The sequence below is a fragment of the Labeo rohita genome, chromosome 21 (assembly GCF_022985175.1).
Source record: "Labeo rohita strain BAU-BD-2019 chromosome 21, IGBB_LRoh.1.0, whole genome shotgun sequence".
In the NCBI taxonomy this organism is placed as follows: Eukaryota; Metazoa; Chordata; class Actinopteri; order Cypriniformes; family Cyprinidae; genus Labeo; species Labeo rohita.
In genome coordinates, this window is record NC_066889.1 from 9047175 (window position 1) to 9069624 (window position 22450).

At 33.8% G+C, this 22450-nt stretch overlaps 3 protein-coding genes across 4 annotated transcripts; 1 reads left to right on the top strand and 2 right to left on the bottom strand.

The window, feature by feature from the left end:
- Positions 1 to 1211: 1211 nt before the first annotated feature.
- med31 (mediator complex subunit 31) lies at positions 1212 to 2822 on the bottom strand. Its single transcript, XM_051093218.1, has 4 exons — positions 2632 to 2822; positions 2289 to 2363; positions 2068 to 2164; positions 1212 to 1833 (listed from the first exon to the last, which is right to left on the bottom strand). The coding sequence occupies exons 1-4, from the start codon at positions 2651 to 2653 to the stop codon at positions 1617 to 1619; spliced, it is 411 nt and encodes a 136-aa protein (XP_050949175.1). The 5' UTR covers positions 2654 to 2822; the 3' UTR covers positions 1212 to 1616.
- Positions 2823 to 3682: 860 nt separating this feature from the next.
- slc13a5a (solute carrier family 13 member 5a) lies at positions 3683 to 13391 on the bottom strand. Of its 2 annotated transcripts, none has more exons than XM_051093217.1 (12): positions 13111 to 13391; positions 11150 to 11278; positions 10803 to 10939; positions 10538 to 10725; positions 9447 to 9627; positions 9202 to 9324; positions 8902 to 9114; positions 7554 to 7660; positions 7239 to 7360; positions 6299 to 6460; positions 4371 to 4508; positions 3683 to 4097 (listed from the first exon to the last, which is right to left on the bottom strand). In XM_051093217.1, exons 1-12 carry the CDS (start codon positions 13216 to 13218, stop codon positions 3972 to 3974), a joined length of 1734 nt encoding a protein of 577 aa, XP_050949174.1. In that variant the 5' UTR covers positions 13219 to 13391; the 3' UTR covers positions 3683 to 3971. The 2 variants fall into 2 exon arrangements, with proteins under 2 accessions (XP_050949174.1, XP_050949173.1); XM_051093216.1 differs by having other exon boundaries at positions 9447 to 9630; positions 13111 to 13390.
- A 4008-nt stretch (positions 13392 to 17399) lies between these two features.
- On the top strand, positions 17400 to 22448 carry serpinf2a (serpin peptidase inhibitor, clade F (alpha-2 antiplasmin, pigment epithelium derived factor), member 2a). Its single transcript, XM_051093902.1, has 8 exons — positions 17400 to 17561; positions 18770 to 18842; positions 19062 to 19254; positions 19344 to 19487; positions 19663 to 19851; positions 21064 to 21206; positions 21320 to 21524; positions 21721 to 22448. Exons 2-8 carry the CDS (start codon positions 18786 to 18788, stop codon positions 22164 to 22166), a joined length of 1377 nt encoding a protein of 458 aa, XP_050949859.1. The 5' UTR covers positions 17400 to 17561; positions 18770 to 18785; the 3' UTR covers positions 22167 to 22448.
- The last annotated feature ends 2 nt before the right edge of the window (positions 22449 to 22450 follow it).

A 22450-nucleotide genomic window follows, 5' to 3' on the forward strand; every position in this document is an offset into this window, starting at 1 on the left:
TGCCCTTCCACACACACAAAAATGAAGGACAAGTATATTGGTAGTAGTTTAGTCATTTATATTTAAGGCTTTTTTGGCTTTAAGTTTTACAAATGTGAATGAAAATATTAACAACATTATGATAAAATAAATGAAAGAAAATAAATACTTTTTAGAATCAGATTCCGAAAGTGGGTCAGGTCACAATATAGTTACATTATTGTTCCAAAACTGTAATATTATAGTGTCATTGACTACCGGTCCCTGGGTAAGAATATATTCGCCATGATTTCTGTGCTTTATCTTACCACTGGAGGGCTTACTTCACTACATATTTCAAATTTTCAAAGGGCCTGTTGTGTGGTTGCACTCAAGAATGTGAAGAGCGTGTAGACATTTAAAATAATTCTGCACAGACCTTTGGATATTTCTGATGCTCATATGAGTCTAAATAGCATGAGACTTAAGTATTCAGGAGTTCAGGGTACTGAGGGTATTTCGGATCGTAATAAAAGAATAGGCTAATTCACCCAAAAATTTAAATTTGCTGAAAATGCATTCACCCTCAGGCCATCCAAGATTTTTCTTCACTGGAAGAGATTTAGAGAAATGTTTCATTACATCACTTGCTAACCAATGGATCCCCTGCAGTAAATGGGTGCCATCAGAATGAGAGTTCAAACAACTGATAAAAACATCACATTGATCCCCAATCCACATAACTCCAGCCCACCATTCAGTATTTGTGAAGAGAAAAGCTCTGTATTCATAATAAACAAATCCACCATTGAGGTCTTTCTAAACTGTTGCTTTCAACTAAAATAAGAGCTATATAGCCATAAAAATAGCTTTTATCATCCTATTCACCGCAGAGGATCCATTGATGCAGTGATGTAATGTTACATTTATCCAAATCTATTCTGATGAAGAAACAAAATCATCTACATTTTGGATAGCCTAAATTTTCTTTTTTTGGGATGAACTATCCCTTTAAGGGTGTAAAAGACAGCTTTACACATACCTATTACCAAATTTCTATTTGTTCTTGGCAAATGTTTTTCTTACAGTAAAAAGAAAATGTATAGAGTAGTAGCTATAATTACCTACATTAAACAATACTTTGGACACACTCTTAACCATAAAAATGTTTAGACAGTGGAAACAAATGTGCCCACCATCCCCCATTATATGTAGATTCAAATAAGATGAAGTAATCCAATAGAATTACTGTCTTTAAAAATTGCTTTTTTATTTTTATTTTGGTTTCTGTTTTTGTCCAAAATGCACACATAAACATAATACATACATCTTACATAATATACGGTAAAGCATTTAACAGGTGGCTGGTGATAAAGAAACAAATTTTGATGTAGAATTTAAATACATTTCAGTAAGTTCTTTGACATCGCAAAAAAGCAACCATAAGACAGCAATCTAATCATTCTCCTCTTACCTTCCTTGAAGCTCTTTTACCTTTCTCTCCAGTTGTTCACAGACACACATGATATTATGGGCCTACAAAGAGCAGTCTAAAAGTCCAAATCCTATTTAAAATTTGGAAAAAGTCCATTTGAAAATTACATTTTACAAAAAGCATTTGTGACAGAGTAATTCCCAGCAGAAGCATGTATACTGCCTCATTTGGATGCTAGGTTGCCATGGGATGGAGCCTGTGGCTGCTGTTGCTGCTGCTGCTCCGCAAGTGCTTGCTGCAAGCGTGTCCGCTTCCGTGAGTAATGCTGCCAGTGCAGGATCTGCTGTTCGTCTATGAACTTGGCACACTGTGCATTCACCAGCTCCTTTCGGAAGTGCTCATACTGCAACAGCTCTAACATATGCAGACAATGAGGATATCTAAGGAAATAAAAGATTTACACTGCATTAGTGTAATATGACAATAACTGTGAGATTTTAAAGATTAATTTAAATTAATCTTTAAAACATCTTTGGCCAGCTGAGGTCTAGCATGTAAGAATATGTAATAAACACACGATCATACTTTTTTAATTTCATATGACATGAGTTAATAAAATGTAACTAAAATTAAAGAAAAACAAACAAACAAAAAAACAACAACAACAAACTTACTTCAGGAATTTAGCATATTCTGGTTCTTTCCAGTAAAGTAGATACTTTAAGTAATTGACAAAAGGCTTCTCTCTCAGATAACCTCTTTGAGCCAAAACTGCAGGATGAAAATCAGGATATTTTTAAGAAAGATTTAAATCCACAACATATGTGAAAATACACAAGAAACAAAGTATTTAAAATAAGCAAATAATAAAAAACAATGCCAATGTTGCTCTTACAGTTTAGGTAGTTCGGGTTCGCCAGGCACTGAACAAACTCTAACTCCAGCTGGAAACGGTGTCTTGCCTGCTCCTCTGTGAAAGTATGAATTTTAAAGGTTATTAACGCTTTTTACTAGAAATAACATTGCTTGAACGAAATGCAATATATTTCGGGACAGCCCTGCTTTTGAATTTAATTTCTCATAATGTACATTATATGTAACATAATACATGCAGTGATATGTTAACGTTGTATTACTTCACACAATCAAATCGAAACCGTATTCGTCTTATAGTTGCGCTTGCGGGCGAATATTAGGAAAAACAACACGTTCACGGTAACTAACAACAAATTGCAAACCTGTTTCCATAACGCCAGCCATGGCAGATGAACAGAGAGAAAACTATATTGTAACAGCTTGAAAATGTTTGATATTTAAACGGACGTACAGCAAGATTACTGGGACAACATATTTCGTTTTGTTTGAAAAGACCTAAGGTGCTGCCATATTTGCCAGAAAACCAGCGCTGGTGTCGTAAAAATGTTTTACGACATTAGCACTTTCCGTTGGTTTAGGCTAGAAGGGATACAGCTTTGGCTACTGGGCATGCGCACATCAAACCTTATTTTTGTCAACACTGTACAACAATAATACTGTTTTTGTATTATAGTAATATCCGTTGTTGTGTGTCATAAACATACACTGTGCACCGACTGCTGTATTTTTCAGTAAAATGCTGGAAATAAGATGAATGTGAAACGTGATGTTAGATCCCAACCTTTAAGGTAACGTACCTCTTGATAATGGGAGTCACTAAATCTCATTTCGGCATATGCATTTCATAATTGCAGTACTTTATCTGGACATCCATATTTGCTGTAGCATCTTTTTAGTTATTGTAATTTATTTTTTTTATAATTTATTCAATGTGATTACATTTAAGTTTATTTTTAATTTACATTATTTGTACATAGAATATTAGATTTGTTATTTTTGCATAAATGACACTTTTTCAGTAAAATAAAATAAGTAACAGACACTTCAGTCCATTTAGAAATAAAAGGGCTAGACAAAGAATAATAAAATAACAGGAAATATGTTTCATTTTCCACTGTGAAACATCATAATTTTCTACATTCAAAACATCTAAATACTTAATCTGTCATTTATCTGTAAATGCACATTTTGTCTTACCCATGCAGTCTTCCCCCTACATTTTTTTTTTTTTTTCTCAAATGACAGGAAACAATATTCATTTAAAGTTTAATGCCCTTTATAATTGTCTTAAATGTCCTGTATAGTGTACCAAACCAAATACACAGACACACAAACACACTCTGGTTCCGTAGGAAATACCAGGTGCACACACACAAAGTGTACTGATTTAAAATACTGGCTACATGCTACAGGTGAAAGAACAAACAGAGTGTATTTATTAGTAGAAATATGAACAAAATACATTATTTTAATTTACATAGCTTAATTGTACATTGCAATAGTGCGAGTTTTAATTAATCTTCAACTGTACATGATTACACTATTCTGTTAAAACTGTCACAGTATAAGTGATGATACACTATCATCTCCAGTGAAACCAGCCACTGGCTCGGACCCTGTTTGGCCTCCTCTGTTGGAAACATGCTGAGAATAGTGCTGAATGGTGCAGTTTGACAGCATATTGATGGTCGGATTCAGTCTCTCACACTTCTGTAGTGTTTGCCCAGCTGGGGAAGGTGTCTAAGCTGAAGATAGCTCTGCCCCAGCTGTTAATGGCCAAGGTAATGGAGAGAATGCCGATGATATTCATAACAATCCCTGTCTTAGCCTGCAGATAAAAATGAACATTTCAGTAACTGACTTTATGAAGGTAAATAAGTTTGTAAATAAAGTAAGTAATAAATAAAGTAGGTAAATAAAGTGCTTTTATCAAGTTCTACACATATCAATAATCTTCAATTATTGATGAGATTAATACTATTTAATTTTCAAAGCATTCTATTTTTCTAAAGTTTTATAGTGCATCTAAATCTATGTCTGTACAATTCATTTTGTATCTTGCATTCAATAATTGACTGTTATACTATTTATTAAGACTTACCATGTCAGATACTTTGAGGTATCCGTATGAGAAGACTATAGCATTTGGAGGGGTGGCCACAGGTAGCATGAAGGCAAAAGATGCGCTGAGGGTGCAGGGGATCATAACATACAGAGGATTGACACCTATAGACTGGGACTGATAAAAACAAAACAATGTACTGTTAAACCAGCTTCTTTTATTGAAACATACTATATATATTGTATAAATAAGTGAACTTAAAGATTTTTTTTTTCTTTTTCTTTTTTCTTTTCTTTCTTTTTTTTTCCTTTGTTAATTGGAACAGAATTTTTTGCATTACATCACTTGCTCACCAATGGATCCTCTGCAGTGAATGGAGTTTAAACAGCTGATAGAAGCATCACAATAATCAACACAACTTTTTCACTAGAGAAGCCAGTATTAGGTGTAGAGGACTCGTATTTTAGCTGTTTGGTATTCTGACACCACCCATTCACTGCAGGGGAACCATTGGTGAGCAAGTGATATAATGCTAAATTTCACCAAATCTGTTCTGACGAAGAACTCATCTACATTTTGGATGGCCTGGGGGTAGGTAAAAATCCAGCATTTTTTTCTTTTTTTCCTTCTTTCCTTCTTTTTTTACATTTTCAAACCATCTTTAAAACGTTCTACTTTCTACAGTGATCTGACTCTGTTCTCAAAGCTCAATTGCGTTACAGGTAACAGAGGGAGGAATGGACATCACTGGTACATACAACAGCATCAGCGTATCTGCCTACATCAGTGGATGAATTAGCGAGTGAAGTTAAAAGCCCCCTTCCCCCAGTGCCCGTTCTTCTCATTCTTCCTCCGTTTTTTTTTTTTTTAACCAGACAACAATGGCACATCTCCATGGTTCTCCCATATGAGCCACTTCAGCTTTAGCCCCCTACAAATCCCTCCATTCACAGGCTCCTTTGCATAGGCTAATTCAAGAGAAGAGGGCAGGATGTGCCAACTGCACAGCAAGAGACAAGAAAGGTGAAGCCCAGTGAGACATTAATGGAGGAAGAAGTAGTGCTTATAAATAAATGTGTGAAAAACCTTTTCACAATGACACAACTTGTTTGTATCTAATATAAACTGATGTCAGATAAACTAATACATTTTTCATTCCTTTTAAAAAATGAATGTAAATGTAACATGTGAATTCAAATTTGTTTCACCAATATTGCTGAAATAACCTGAAACCATGTTGACAAGTATTAATAAAAGAATTGAATCAGTAATTCACATGTAAACACTGAACACTACACCAGCTAAATAAAGTTAAAGAGTCACAAAATTACAATGGTGTCCAAATGTTTGAGACTACATTATAATATGGGATTCAAAATCAAGTGTAAACCAGAATGAATGAATAGATAGATAGATGAAAACATTATGACATTAAATGGATATACAAATCACTGTTTAAATGTTTGAGGTCTGTAAGATGCTGAAATGTTTGAAAGTCTCTTATGCTCATTAAGACTGCATTTATTTTTTATGAAAATTACAGTAAAACAGTAATATTGTGAATTTTTTTTTTTCCTGTAAGAATGTACAATTTTCAACTGTCATTTTTAATCAATTTAATGTGCCCTTGCTGAAATAAACCTTCAATATGTAATTTGCAATAAAAGAAATAAATACAAACTCCATTATTCCGATTATGTAATTTGTAAAAGAAAAATAAAATAAATAAATACAAATAATAATAATCACTAGTGGTCTCTGACTTTTTGGATTGAATGTCAGTTCGTAATTAGAAAAAGAATGAGAAAAAGTTACATAAACTGAAAAATCCTATTACATTTCCATAAATACCTGAGAATTTGTTTTTTTCTTTTATATTTTAATGGCTGTGTCCTTTGCACCTTCCCATGAGTACAACGATGTACAAAGGGCATGCAAGTCATAGTGAATATTACAAGTGTACATACCATAGATGCGAGTATAGGCAAAAATAATGTTGCCGTGGCAACATTGCTGGTGCATTCAGTGAAGGTAGCTATCATCAGACACACGACAATGCCAATCGCCCAGGGAGGAATATTCTGAAGAGGTGACATCTGATCTCCAAGCCATTTTGACAGCCCTGAGACCTGAGCATTGACCCAACAAAAACAGAATGTATTATAATTAAAGCTGACCTTTTGTATGGTGTTTAATAAGGACTGCAGATTATCTTTAGTTTTTTTTTTTTTTTTTTTTTTTTTTTTTTTTTTTTTCATGGTGATTTCATTAACGCACAGCTGTTTAGAAGTGGACGATATAAACTAAAGTCTTCACAATGACATAAGTTATTTCAAATTTTAAAATATTTGCCATGATATAAGTAATTTTCAACTGTAAGGTTTGACATTACAACATAGTAATTCTGCCTAAAATCAGAGATGCTTCTAATTGAAATAAAAGACATATCCCATATTTCTCAACACCATAGCTTAAATGACCACTATAAATGTATTATTATTATTATTATTGTCATTGATGTTTTTCAAGAATTGTACATTCCAGCTTAACAAAACTGACCATTATCTAAATCTCTCTCTCTTTTTTTTTTTTTTTTATGAATGCTTAGTTGTGTGCCTTGGCATCAAACATTTCCTAACTTTTTACCTGTGACAACATTTTTTAAAGGAAACTATAAGAAACCATAAAGTGGGTTAATCTTTGAAACACAAATTAAAATATTTTTAATGAAACTGGAGAGACTTCTTTCTCTCCATTGGAAATCTAAGTAAACAAAACCTAAAATAAAGGCATCATATCCAGTATATCACTTTTATCATCGGTTTGTATTGTGTAAAGCGCAATACAAATAAATGCATCTTGGATTGACTTGACTGAAACAAATACACAAAAACACCTTTGTTGTACCTCACTGCCCTTAGCCAGGGCAAAGCCTCCCCCTAGCAGGAGGATAATGCTCCATGGCATCTTCTGCTGTGTCACCTTCCATGTCAGCAAAGTTGGAGTGGGTCCATTTTCCTGCTGGTGCACTATAGGTCACCGTTTTTATTTCATATATATAAACAGAGGGGGAGAGAGGGGAAAAAAATAATAAAAGTAACATAACAACATATACAATTAAAAGAAAGAGCAACAGCGTGACTGTGGTCATTTATACATACAATATTCAGTGTCTAGTTTAATAAATTAACAAGACATCAGTTAAGCAAGTGTTTCACTGACCTGTGTCAAAGCTTGGCGTTCTCCAGTAGCACAAACGTGGTGGTTTAGAAGGAAAAACGAAGAGCAGAGCAGCTACAAACACTGCCACTGTGCCATCTGTCACGAACCTGCACAGAGGTGAGCCATGAGTTTGAACATGAACAACACAACACAACAGATGATTTGTTTTTACCTAAGGTTGTATTTTAGGTCTCTAGCTCCTTTGAGATTAGGCTTGCATTGCTATTATATGTGATGATATAGAAAAATAGATTCTTCATATTAATATATCAATTATCAAATATGTACTCGCTTATTAACTTTAAGTCTGTTTGTGTGCTTTCTGTTTTCTTTGGGTTTAGACCTTTCACCCACAGTGAATCTCAGTGTTTTCACAGTTTTAAATCCTCAATCTCTTTGCATGTGACCATCATCAGGAAATGTACACAAATGCTGTTTGCAATGTGGGGAAACTCCATTCACATTTTAGCTGGACATCTGACCTACAAATAGGAACACGCCACAACTGATAACAGGAGAACATGTTGTTTGTGTTAAGCAATGGTTCAATCTGTACGTTACACTGAAAATTCTTTTACTTTATTTGGTTTTAGAGGCATTTTGCCCATAGGCCTGAGGTCATTCTTTTAATGTTTTCTCAACATTACGTCTATATTGTCATGTTTTTGTAAAGTGTTTAGAAGTAAAAATGGAAAATTTTAACCGTAAAAGGGTATCAGAGGACATCTGATATTTCATTTTGTAGTGTCATCTTGCATAAACTATAACTGCCTTTTATTACAACCAGCAATAAAAGTTTTACTACTTTGCAAAGCAAGAAGATGAGAATGCTATTGATGAAAATACTGACTCAACAAAATGAAATATTTTATGTAATTTTACAGCAAAATACTGTTATATGTACTTTTTTGTGCTGTTTATAAGCTTTGATTCTACATTTGGATTTCTCATTACAATATTACATCCTAAACAAAGTACAAAACAGATTTTCGTTCTTCAAGAGGTTGGTATATTAACGTTATTAATGTATACGGTGTTGTGGAAGGTTGCCAGGGCAACTGCTGAGGCGTTCTTACTGTTTTGCTTTTTCACGTTACTAGGATGACATTCTGGGTGTTTTTAACCATTTTATTATCTGCCAGGTAAAAACTGTAAGCCTGACTGCTTAAAAAAAGTAATACTGCACCTTTCCTTAACAAACTGCATGATTTGAGATACAGTATCATTAATGTCCATAGTACAACATACTTAGTATGAGCAATTGTATTATTGACACTTTCCTTAGCAAAAACATTGATTGATTAAAATTGATTGTCTGTCTAATTAATGTGGGTGTTTTCATCCTTACTCTTTTTCAGCATTGAAAAAGTGTGTTGCCCAGCCAGCCACAAAGCCTGGATCACGAGTGAACCAAAGCACCACCAGGAGGATAAAAAGGGCAAGGACACTCAGCTCCCCAAAGGTCATGGGGCCAAGACTCCTGTGCTCCTCTTTGATTACGTTATAGGCAGCAATGTCCTTCTCAGTCTTCACCGTCCCACAGCCCCATGTCTTTCTGAAGCTTAAGTTACACAATACATGTATATTATATGGAGGTATAGACGTATATGATGTAGTTGATTTTGATTCATTAGGTAAGGACACTCACTTTAGACCCAGGAAGACAATCTGTAGCCACAGCCAAGCCAGTGTGAGCATGATGATCATGTTGGGGAAGGCAAATCCAAACCATGATGCAAAATTTATGATGTCAGGGTTGTCTGGGAACAGCCTGTAGGTCAAACAAATGTTGATTTCATATGCTAATACAAAAGTTAGCAAGAGGTACATTCTCGAGTAATATGGTAAATTGCTCTCATGCTTAGGTAAAAAACTGTAATGTAAGGTACTTACTGGTTCATCTGTCCCATAAGAACAAGGTTTGGTCCCGTGCCTGTGAGCGTGGCTGTCCCACCAATGCTAGCTGCATAGCACACGCATAGCATCAGGCCTCTACACATCTTTAATCTTTCCTCCGCATCTTGAGAATGCTCTTCCGTGTCAGATTCAATTGAGAAGCTGTGGCCATTCAGAGCTACTGTGTATAATAAAACAGAACTTTCCATTATAAGTGTTATATAGTTATACAGTTATATAGTTTTGGTACATTGCATATTATACAATTTTAAACCTTACAACAAGCCTGTATAAAACATTAAAAAATGCTATTAGACAGCAATTAACTGTGCTGTTCAGTATGTTTAAATGATACCAATACACTGATATAAGCAATAAAGCAAACCTAAAATACAAAAAATAAATACTAAATCGAGACCATGAACAACTAAACTTTTACAATGAAAGTAAAAAAAAAAATAAATAAATAATCAAAATAAAAAAATAAATAAAAAAAAGACAAAACAGAAATAAAATAGAAATACATATTAAAACAAAAAATTATTCATCTAAAATAAATTTAACATTTTAAAACTATTTGAACTGTTAGAACATAATAAAATGAAAATATGTTGTATTAAAATTGGGTTGTTATTTTTGAAAAAAAAAAAAAAAAATATATATATATATATATATATATATATACGTGTGTGTGTGTGTGTGTTTATTTCAGCTAGGAAACATTTTTAATTTCCATGCAGTTTAACTTGATGTACTGTACTAAAATAAACTAAAGCCAAAACAAAAATATGGTTATAACTATATAGTCATTTAAAACCACAATGAAAAAGACAAAAAAACAACAACAACAACAACAAAAAAATTACTGAAAGTATAACTAAAGTTTAATATTAAGTTTAATAAAATAATGATATATAATAATAAAAAAATTAATAGTATCTCAGTGACACTAAAATAACACTGAACCACAAATCAGCTACACACAGATTAAATGTGCATATGTCTGAACTAGATGATCATTTATATTCAGGATATGTTAAGACTATTCAATCAACTAAAGGCGTCCTCCATCAGACCATTTTTCTCACCCTGCGTGTCAGTTTGTTTCTCAGGGTTTTTCTCATCAGACTCTGGAGTGGAGGTCTGATCTTGTTCTGCTGTGTTGTTCAGTTGCTCAAGCACAGCTTGAACAATGGGCACCATCATAGCTGTTGTAGCTGTGTTACTGATCCACATGGAGAGAAAGGCTGTTACACCCATGAAGCCCAACATCAGCCTGCAGAAAGGTAGAAGAGGTCTTACTGATACTGCTAATAACAATGAGAAGATTCCCAGTAGATTTCAACTACTTACAGAGCGGGTCGTACGCCTACAATGAGCAAAACCCGGAGTGCAATTCTCTTGTGCAGGTTCCAGTGCTCGACAGCTACAGCCACCATTAGTCCACCCAGAAACAGCATGTTGGTGTCCTTCAGGTACTGCATACAAACCTGTCATATAAATATTAGATATTTAAGATACAAAGTTTGAGTTACACACATAATGAATGCATAAAGTTGAACTGAGTGCTGTATAGTTAAAAAGAAAAGACTGAGAATAACACAACATGCCATGAACATGTTTTAAGGCAGGAGACAATGAAGGAAGTAAAGACAGATATACTAATAGGATGACTTTGGTTTATAGGACCTAAAACTTACATCTTTGGACTCCATGATTCTGAAGAGAGGAAAGAGTACAGCTGGCAGGAGAGCAGTGACGGCCAGTGGCAGTACCTCTGTACACCAGTACACTGCCATCAGTGCAACGACATACGCACATGCAGCCTCCTTCAGATGAAAACAGAGTGTGTTATATCAAAATATACATTACCATTTAAAAGTTTGGTTTCAATAAATAAATAAATAAATAGTTAAATTCAGTGAGGATTAAATTGATCCAAGGTGCCAGTAAAGACATTTATAATTAAATTCCAATCATGTTCTTTTACACTTTCTGTTGATCAAAGAATGCTTGGTCTCTGCAAAAATATTAAGCACAACTGTTTTCAGCATTGATAATAATAAGAAATATTTCTTCAAAAGTCAAAAGTTTACATACACATTGCAGAATCTGCAAAATGTTAATTATTTTACCAAAATAAGAGGGATCATACAAAATGCATATTGTTGTTTTTTATTTAGTACTGACCTGAATAAGATATATCACATAAAAAAGGTTTACATTTAGTCCACAAGAGAAAAGTTTACATACGCTTGTTTCTTAATACTTTGTTACCTGAATGATCCACAGCTGTTTCTTTTCTTTTCTTTCTTTCTTTTTGTGATAGTTGTTCATGAGTCTCTTGTTTGTCCTTAACAGTTATACTGCTCACTGTTTTTCAGAAAAATCCTTCACGTCCCACAAATTTTGTGTGTATTTGAACCCTTTCCAACAACGGCTGTATGATTTTGAGATCCATCTTTTCACAATGAGGACAACTGAGGGACTTATATTCAACTATTACAGAAGGTTCAAATGCTCACTGATGCTCCAGAAGGATGCATTAAGAGCCATGGGGTGGAAATATCTTGTGAAATATCTTATTCAGGTCAGTACTAAATAACAAATAACATGCATTTTGTATGATTGATCTTATTCTGGTAAAATAATTAACATTTTGTAGATTCTGCAAGGTGTATGCAAACTTTGTGAATTTTGTGAACTCTGTGGCATTTTAAGTTATTGTTAAATAACATATTTTAAAATATGTCCAATTCCTATGAGAAATTAACCAGGGGTTTACAAACTTGGGTCCAGGAAGAAAAAAAAAAAGAAAAAAAAAAAGCTCTGTTAAACTTCCATCTTAGCAACTTAAAATTTTATTGCATAACTGTAGGTGTTTTGTTTTATGCATTATGGTTAGATTTGCTTGGATGGTATGCTCTGACTGGAGGCAAGCAGGTGCAAAGTTCTTTTCGTTATTCAGTCACTTAGAAACACCCCTAATCACAGCACAGCAAAGAAATACCTGATAACATTCAGACATTTGTGTCAAAATAATGGCATAAAAATCTTAACACATTACAAATTGTAATGTCGATTGTAACTATGTAACTATTGCTGGCGGCTGAATGATGTGACAAACAGTGGCCTATCATCTAGATGACCGGCACCAGCATGCTGCTGCTGCTCAAAACGTATCCTTTTATTTATTTACTTACTTACTTATTTATTTATTTCGTGTGTGATTTTGTAAAAAAAAAAAAAAAAAAAAAAAAAAAAAAAAGAAGTAGGTCAACTATATTGTTTCTATAACATTTTAGACGATCTTTGGTTTTATAATTATTTGGTACCACGAAAAAAAAAAAAGTTTGTGACAACAAAGGGTTAAGACAAAAATAGGGCATTGTGTGTTTGTGGTGAAGGAATGTGTCGCCCCAGTGTCACGCATGGTCTCGTACCCATGCTTGTTCTCTCCAAGATACAGAGACACTCGGCTAAAATAACTTAGAAAGATGCGTAAAAAGTTCTTTCTGACACATACACTTGACTGTGTCAAATTACTCACTGGCCTGCGGGAACGACACTCGCAAATGTATTTATGAAAATTCAGCTTTTAAATTAAACACAATTAGTGCCCATTTCAATCATTTTACATGTATCATAAAATTAGACTTACCTTAGTTCCAATGACAAGTGGCAAAGGAAGGAGAAGAAACGGGGTGCAAAAGAGAATGAGTCCATTTTTCATCCACCAGACATGTTTCAGTATATGTAAAGCCATCATTTCAGCTTATAATAACTTAAATAAAAATCCAAAAAGGGGAAAAACTGCGCAAAACTTGTATGTTTTGATCTGTGGACAGTGCATGGGCTCGCGTTGTCACTATCTTTCTCTCTCTCACACAGACTCACTAACTCACTCACTCACACTAAGCGCTGCACACATTGGAGCGCATAATTAAGCGCGTGCAAGATTTGTACCTTGCCATTTTCAATTATTAAATATTAACCTGTGAATTTCATCACCAAAGTTTTGTCAGCATAACTGCTTTCTGGAAATGCAATCACATATTCAGATATTTCATAATAGGTCACTGACGAACAATTTATAGAGTAGTCCAATCGTCTTTGATTATCCTAATAACTCAGAACAGGATTTAAATGATTCAGTGACATTTATTAAGGATTAATGTCTTAAGAGAATATGTAAGTAAATATTTAGGCATGCAACCAAACTGTTTTAGTCTAAAATATGTTCTAAGCATTTTTTTTTCTGTTCATTTACTTGCAGTATTTAAATAAGTAATACATTTTAAAATAATGGCAGTACGAATATGGTTCAGCAGTCTGTAGCCACCTCTTCAGGCGCAACTTCTATTCTATTCTATTCTATTCTATTCTATTCTATTCTATTCTATTCTATTCTATTCTCTTCTTTAATAATTGAAAGATTGAAATAATTGAAAGGTTGTTTAATACGCTGTTGATGTAGAATTTGTGCTTGTATCTTTCCCCTAATATTTTGTTTTGATTCACTTTGGGAAAAAAACAACAACAAAAAAATAAAAAAATAAATAAAAAATACACTGACCCAACAGAGTTCGATTTATAGACCTGATTCACATTTTCAATTTCAGGTTGCATTTCATGCTGGAGTTTTTCTTACAGAAAACATTTGTCTGCATTACAATAAATCCTTTCTTTCGGATCCTTTGCAAACCTTAACTTTAAAAACACTTATTAACCTTTAAGAGATTCAGATTTTCAGCCTTTAGAGACTCATGGACACCCTCAGTTAGACTCTCAGTCAAGCTAGAGAACTCCCTACATTTTTTTTCTTGATAACACCTCATAATAACTTTCGTTAAGAACATTAACAGAAATGTCAAGAAAATGTTTTGTCTTCCCAATAGACCTCTGTAGTATGGCTCTGATAGATATCTGCTTACAGCAACACAACGTTTGAGCACTTCTTCGATCTTGACATCTCCTTTACTGTTCACAAACCACTAAATTCCTGATTGATAGTTCTGACAAAGGTCTTTCAAAGCAAAGTACCAGCACAGCCTGAAGGAACTAGGAAGGTGAGACTGGATGGGGAAGAACAAGGAGAAGACAAGAATGTGCTCTTGTCTGAGTAGAGTTGAATGACAGAGAGATAAACAGTGGATACACACTGCTCCCTTTGCTGAAACTCTACACAGAACCAGCAGGGAGCCAGACTCACAGACCTGCTGAGAGACTGACAATAGTTCTCTGTGTGAGGGTGAGGATGAGGTTTCCTTAAGTCTTCACTGAGTTGTGGGAAATCCTGATGAACCCCTGGTTTTGTCTTGCAGGTGAACTTTTTGCTGCTGCTAGGCTGTAAAAAACATGCATAATCAATAACCAGACTAAATACAACATGTATTTATGATGCAACCAAATTGTGTAATAAAAAAATGAAGTGATTAAACTTGACTTTGGATAGCTTTAATTTATTCCCCCCTTATCACAGATGTATATAAGGAAAAAACAAGGACATGTTCATGTTTTATAGTTTTACAGCATGGAACTGTGAAATATTTAACAGATGATACAAAAACAATGCAAAGTACAATATAATGTCAAAGAAACATTAACTGTGGTCATTTGCAGAATTGCAGTATTTTTTTTATTTTATTTATTTATTTATTTTTTTTTGCACATTCTTCTTGTTCAGTCTGTACCTAGAATTTTCAAAATTCAAAAATAAGTTTCTAGTATAGAATATAAAATGTATTGGTAACAATAAGGTTTCATTTGTTAATATTTAGGTAACATGTTAGGTAATACATACTGTAAAAAATGTATTGGTCATTATTAAAATGTTAATTACATTAGCGTTAATTACAAGCATTAACTAACACTGACTAATGGGACATTACTTTAAAATGTTGTTAGCATATTTATAGTTGGACATACCGATGAAATGTAAATCCTGAATGCAAAGTAAGTCTCTTTGGATAAAAGCATCTGACAAATGCATACAGTAAATGTGAGACATAAAACATTTGTTTCAACATTGTATAAGCATTTTGTATCAAATGCAGCAAAAAAAAAAAAAAAAAAAAAAAAAAAAAAGTTAAAAAAAGGAAATAATTGTTTACAATTCAAAGCTAAGAAAGAACATTATAGAAATGTTGAGAAAGACGTTTAAACTTCCATTCAATTCTAAATGAATTTGAAATTTTGTGGCAAACAGAATATAGCATTACTCTGACTGAATTGAGTATTGAGTACCAATTAAAAATAAACATATGAACCCAATAAATGTGTATTTTAAACTAAACAAGGGTCTTGAGTTTGAAGGTTTTACACATATAGCCTGTGTGTTTAAAAAATAAATGACTTAGAATGCTTTTATCTGTTGAATTCCTTTGAGTGGCATCAAAAATATTTGACTTGTACAGACTACAGTTCCCATTCTAGTCTGTGTAACTGCTTATAAGCAGTGGAATCACTAGGAATTCTGGGCCCTATGCACTGAATGCGATATGCGATAGGCCCCCCTGAAAATGATTGGGTCGGGGCATCGTTTTTAAACGTGTACAAGCATGTCTGTACCTCAAAAGACCCATATACAACAGAGACAGTCTGTAGGTATGTTCGACTTAACGCAGCGCTGCGCAGCTCGATCAAATTCTGACTTGAAGCAGTGTATGCCGGTTAGAAATTTTGTCCGACTTGAGACGGCGCCGTATTAAGCAGTATATGAAATGTGCTTCTGTTGCTCATGAAAACGCTTTTGAAACGTCTGTGTATTTGACAAATATTGCATTTAATTCACTTCATCTGTGATGAGTAGGCAAACATCGCGAGAGCGTCACTAACGAGAGCAGAAAGTGTCCGACTTGACAGCTCCGTTTTCAACTCCGCCCCCGACTGCTCTCGGCTATTCTCGTTGACCGCCGTCTGTAGCCGTAGTTCATGTCGAATGCACCTCTTGTCTTTTGGACACGTGTTCCCACGTCTTCACATATTTATTTATTTAGCTGTATCGCCCCCTAGAGGCAATTATATAGCATAACACTTTTAGTGACACATTTTACTATTCTAAAGCATTTAACCAAAAACACACAGCTATTGGGCATTACTGTTATTGGTGTTATTGGGCATTAGTTACACTACTGTTGTTTGGTGGGCTTTGAAAGTGACCTGTTGTTGACAACAATGTTCATTTCAAATGAAATATCATAACTAGAGCATCAAATATTACAATAAGAAAGGCTAGCCCAGTGGATTCTCTTATATATATTTATTCAGTTAGGTATAATATTAGGTGTATATGTTTAAAATTGTAATATATTTGTAGTGATTTTAAGAAATTATTAATTGTAATCCTGATAAGTATTAAAATTTAAGAATAGTTTGCTAATCATGACTGACTTTTTTGCAGGTTGAGGCCTCATTCTGTATTAGTACGGTGGGCATTGAGTCTAATGGGGCGGGAGTAAGGATTCAAGGTTTTGCGTAGGTGGAGAACTGGAACAGTACAGGGTACACTGAGCAAATAAAGTCCATTTTAAGCTTTTGAAACTACTTTCAAATATGATATATTCTCATAGTACAGTTGTTATAGCAGGATATAATAACATTCTAGAAACTTGGCAACAAATGGTTTGTCTCTTCACAGTATTAGATATGTATAAATACACCAAATTTAATCAAAGTTAGTCTATTTATACAATTTTGATAATTAAGTAATTTTTTTGCTTGTTTGTTTATGGCTCACATAGGGTATGTACAGGTAATTTAGCATTTGTTTGTTGATTCTTTTTCAATTAAATGAAAATATGATTTATTTTAATATAGTTTATGCTCTTGGAACCACAAACAACTGAATTATTATTTGTACTTTCTTTTTCACATTTATTTAAGTTTTTGATTTTTAACATAATCTAAATAATATCTGTTTTGGTGGCGATTCCGTGGCTTCTTGACCCAGGATCACATATATTACTATTTACATTTAAAACTAAATGGTGACACAAGTCAATGGATGATGAAACATTAACCAACAGCACAGTGTCTGAGAGCATTCTGCTCTAGTCATCTCTTCTGGATCTACATCATTTACTCTCCCTGTATTTAGCACATTTTGGTTAGGTAAGTTTATATATATATATATATATATATATATATATATAGTTTTACTATTTTTTCAATTAGCTGCCTGAATTTTGCATTTATTAATCTGTGGTGTATTCATAATTAATCTGGAATACAGGTATGCATGCCAGAAAATTTCTAGGCTGGGACAGTCAATAGCCATGGGAAATAATGTGAGTGGGAAAAATGTTTACAAAATTCAGAATATAGTGTACTGATATATGCAAATATTTTTGAAAACATATTATTGTATTTTGCTGAAGATATTTATAGTCTATATAAAAAACACATGACAGAATTAAACATAAACATTGACACTTTAGCTCTGAATTTTGCAAGCAAATTGAAAATAGTATCTTTTATATTAATATTCTATAGATGTGCATATATGCTATTGTGTTGTCTCTGATAAACTTTTATGGGCTATGAAAAAAGCAAACATAATCTACCATAAGGAAGACTCTTAACATTTCACTAGTAGCAAATATTGGCTTCAAAAACAAAAGCAGAAAAATAAACCAGCAAATAGTAACATTGCAATCACATAATTTATTCATGCTGTGATACATTATGAAAACCTAAATATCAACTTTGTACAGTTAATCTGTAAATACAAGAAATAACTGGACTGCAGAATCATATACACAGTGCACAATGTTGTAGTAAAAAGTAGAAATAGTATTTGTTAGTATTAATTATTCCACTAACTAACTTACATTATTAACTGACATTGACAAAGATCATTAAATGTAAAAAAAAAAAAAAAAAAAAATAATAATAATAATAATAATAATAATACAGAAATAAATAATACAATTAAAAAAAAAAAAAAAAAAAAAAAAAAAAAAAAAATATATATATATATATATATATATATATCTCAAGACCTTATTAAGACCTTAAAACCTTATCGACACCTTATTCTAGTTACCAAACCCTTTTACAGTAATTTGTGGGTTACTTTACATTTTATTGTAGCTGGTGAGATCTTTAACTTTATACACATTTGGCTGTCCCTCAATACCTTGTGTAGGTAAAACAAGGTAATGTGTAAGCTGAAATCACACATAATGATGTTCGAAAAATATACTATATAATAACATGGATCATCACCTTAACTGTTTATTATTAAGACAATAATTAAATAAGTATCTGTAAAAATGTTTGAAGCTGTAATATTATATGATCTGCTTTTTGTGTTCCAGGCCAACAATAAAAAACATGAAGCACTGTCTTATAGTGCTTATAATACTCTGTTTCTTTAGGTTTGGACTGTTGGTAAGATACTATGAGATATTACATTTTTCTCCAAATCTTGCTCATCCACATTTTCTTTTACTTTACTTTACTTTACTTTTCTTTTCTTTTCTTTCCTTTTTTTTTTTTTTTTTTTTTTTTTTTTTTTTGCGTTTGTGTTTGTTTAAAAAAATATCACTCTAGTTTATTTCTAAAAAGGGCACAGTCTTTTTATGATCATTTCTACCACTCTCATTTCAGGCTTCCAATGAAACAGATGATGGCAAAGTGAATTGCAATGATGTCTTAAGCGTGGAGGCTCAGCGAGCAGTTGGTGGTGCAGTGGCTAAATTGGGATTGGCGCTTTTAGAAAAACTACAGCCTGGGTCTGAGCAACCAAACATAATCATATCACCTCTGAGTGTTTCTCTTGCACTTGCTGAGCTCGCTTTGGGTGAGCACTCTGCAATTGACCATGCAGAATTGAGAATGCATAGCTGTTATGTAGTTTTTAATATGTACATTTTTGTTTTAAATCATTAGGTGCAAGGAACAAGACAGAAGACAAGTTGTTGGAAATCCTTCAGGCAAAAGAGATGCCGAATTTTCACAAAACCTTAAGCTGTCTCCAAGAACAACTAACTGCCAAGGCTGTCAAGATGGCATCTCGTCTCTACCTCATACCAAGTAAGGAACTGATGGCATTTTTGTTTGATCATCATGATAAACCTGACATAACTGTAAGATCCTTTTGAGGTTGAGATTAAGGACAAATCATTTGCTGACTTATCTGAAATGTTAGTTTTGTTGAGGTTACTTGTGCTTTTTTCGAGATTTTGTAGTTTCTTTTGTCTTTGTGAAGATGTTAGGGTGAACCAGGACTTTGTGGACAGAGCTTTGAACCTTTACAAATCTGAACCTGCACAACTGACCTCCCTTGAGGAAGTCAATCGTTGGGTGGAGGAAGCCACCAAAGGTCACATTACCAACTTTATGTCAAGTCTTCCACCTAATGTTGTTATAATGCTGATAAACGCCATTCATTTCAAAGGTTGGTCTGCATTTCAGCTGTCATAACTTAGATAAGATATAAAATTTACTATAACATGTATGTAATAGAAGGGTCAATGTCATGATGTTTATTATTGTTCAGATTTAATATTATTACTATTTGTTAAAAAAATATATAAAAAATACAATTCATAAATACAGTGACTTGAATTTAACGAGCGAGCTAATTTTTGTGAAAACAATACTTATTAATTACTTACTTATTAATTAATTATTATTATAAATATATAAAGTTTAAACATTACATTTAAAAGGCACAATATAGAAGTTTTCACCATTAGAGGATGAATATTCAAACACAAACAAAGAACCAAAGGTGTAGTTTGATGATGCTATCAGTAAGTGTGGAATCATGGGAGATGTAGTCTACAGACCCACAGCCGTTGCAATCCGTCGGAACGGCAGAAATCATGTTCATGGATGAGCTAATGTATTGAAGACTTATTAAGGTGACAAGGTCCTGTAGTATGAAGCAGGGTGGGCTGAAAGTCGTAGAAGTGAAACAAGGACGCTAGAAGATTGCTAATGAAAAACAAGCGTTATACATGGCTCGGAAACTTTGCATTGTGCCTAACAACGCCGCTTAGCTGTTCACTGTAAACCATGGCTTCTTGGGGCTTATTGCTTTATTATAATGCTACTCTGTGTGTTCATCACCTGTCTAATAAAATGCATAACGTATTAAAAGTGTCTTTGGCGTTTCCGTGTTTTCTACAAAATAAAACTGGAAAATCAAGGGTGTATGACGTCATTGGCAGGCGATGCAATGACACGGTCTGATACGCTACTTAAAATGATTTATTTCTCTGGATTTAAACATTCTTTAAATCCTTTGGGATAATGTAAGTACACAAGTCAGCAAAATATATAACACTGTTCTAGTGTTTTTTGGATATTTTAATAAAAATATCTTACATATTGTGCCTTTAATTTATATATTTTTTTTAATTAAAAAAAAAATAAAATAAAGATAGTTACACCACATAACACTGTAAAGCCATTGAAATGTTACTTAAAAAAAAAAAGACTTTGTGAAACAATTTCCAAGAACTTGACAGATGTTTTAATTGATATTTTTCCTTTTGTATATAGTGGATACTTTTATTATTTGCTGACCTCATAATTTAAAATGAAGTAAGTGGAAATAAATAAGCAAATAAATAAATATGCAAATAAATATGTCCTTTCGTAGGGGAGTGGCAATCCCGGTTTGATTCTAAGTTCACTGTAAAGGATATTTTCTATATCGACAAAAAAACCTCTGTAAAAGTGGACATGATGATGGGATCCAAATATCCACTCAGCATGTTCGTAGATAGAAAAGATGGCACTCAGGTAATCTAGCTGTTTTGCAATGTAATTTGTCAGAATTTTACATTTACATTTACCCAAAAGCCCATATACAGAGGATTTTGATTTGGTTTGATGTTCTTCTATACTGCTCTTAGGTTGCAAGGTTCCCTTTTCAAGGAAATATGAGTCTTCTGGTGGTAATGCCAGTGCCAGCACATGGAAATCTGTCAAACGCGGCCGCCAAGCTTAACATATCGGACATGTATGAACATTTTCAAAGTGAGAAGTCCATGCATGTGAAACTACCTAAATTCAAACTACAGTACAAGCAGGATCTGCGACAAGCACTCACAAGCATGGGTAAGATAAAAAAAGAGTTTATATCTACACATTCTTAATTGACGTCTGGTTGTGAATCCCATCATGTGGTGAAATCTGCCCTTATAAGGGGATGTCCTTTGGTCCATGTGAAGTCGATCAATGCTGTTGTGAAGTGAGAGTTAATAATTTAGTAAAACAGAACTGTCACACACACACTCTCATCTCTTTCATTCAGGTCTGGGCTTGTTGTTTACTGGGCCTGATTTATCCAGAATCGCACCAGGCCCGTTAATGGTTTCAGGTGTACAACATGCCTCAAGCATGGAGCTGAGCGAGGACGGGGCCGAGGCTTCAGCCGCAACCTCTGTTACTCTTGTGCGCACTGTTCCTACTTTTGCAGTCAACATGCCGTTCATCTTCGCACTGGTGGATGATGCCTCTTACACGCCTCTCTTCCTGGGTATGATCACCAACCCCAACCCTGGAGCAACAACGGAACAAAGCGATGACCCAAAAACCGAAACTGAAACCATTATGAAGCCAAGCAAAGTGTCCCAGAACGATGGGACACTTAATGATAGTCCACATATGGAAAACATGCTAAGTTACATGTTGAATATGTGGAAGGAATCAGTTCCTCAGCAGTTTCTCAGACATCAGGAGATGGAGGATGGGAACTAAAAGGAGATGGATCTGTCCATATTACAGTACATGTTTTGCCAACTGTAATTGAAATGCAAGATGTTGTTCATGTCCTGCCATTGGTTAATGGAAGCTGTATTTAATTTGACATGTATGAAGCTGTTCAATGGCATCTACCCTGACAAAAGTTTATGTAACTGATAATGTATAGTCAACCAGTTACTATTGAAACATCACTTTACAATAATGATTGGTCGACTATACATTTCTTGGGTATTACACAGCTACTTTCCAAATAAATAAATATATGGACATAAAAATGG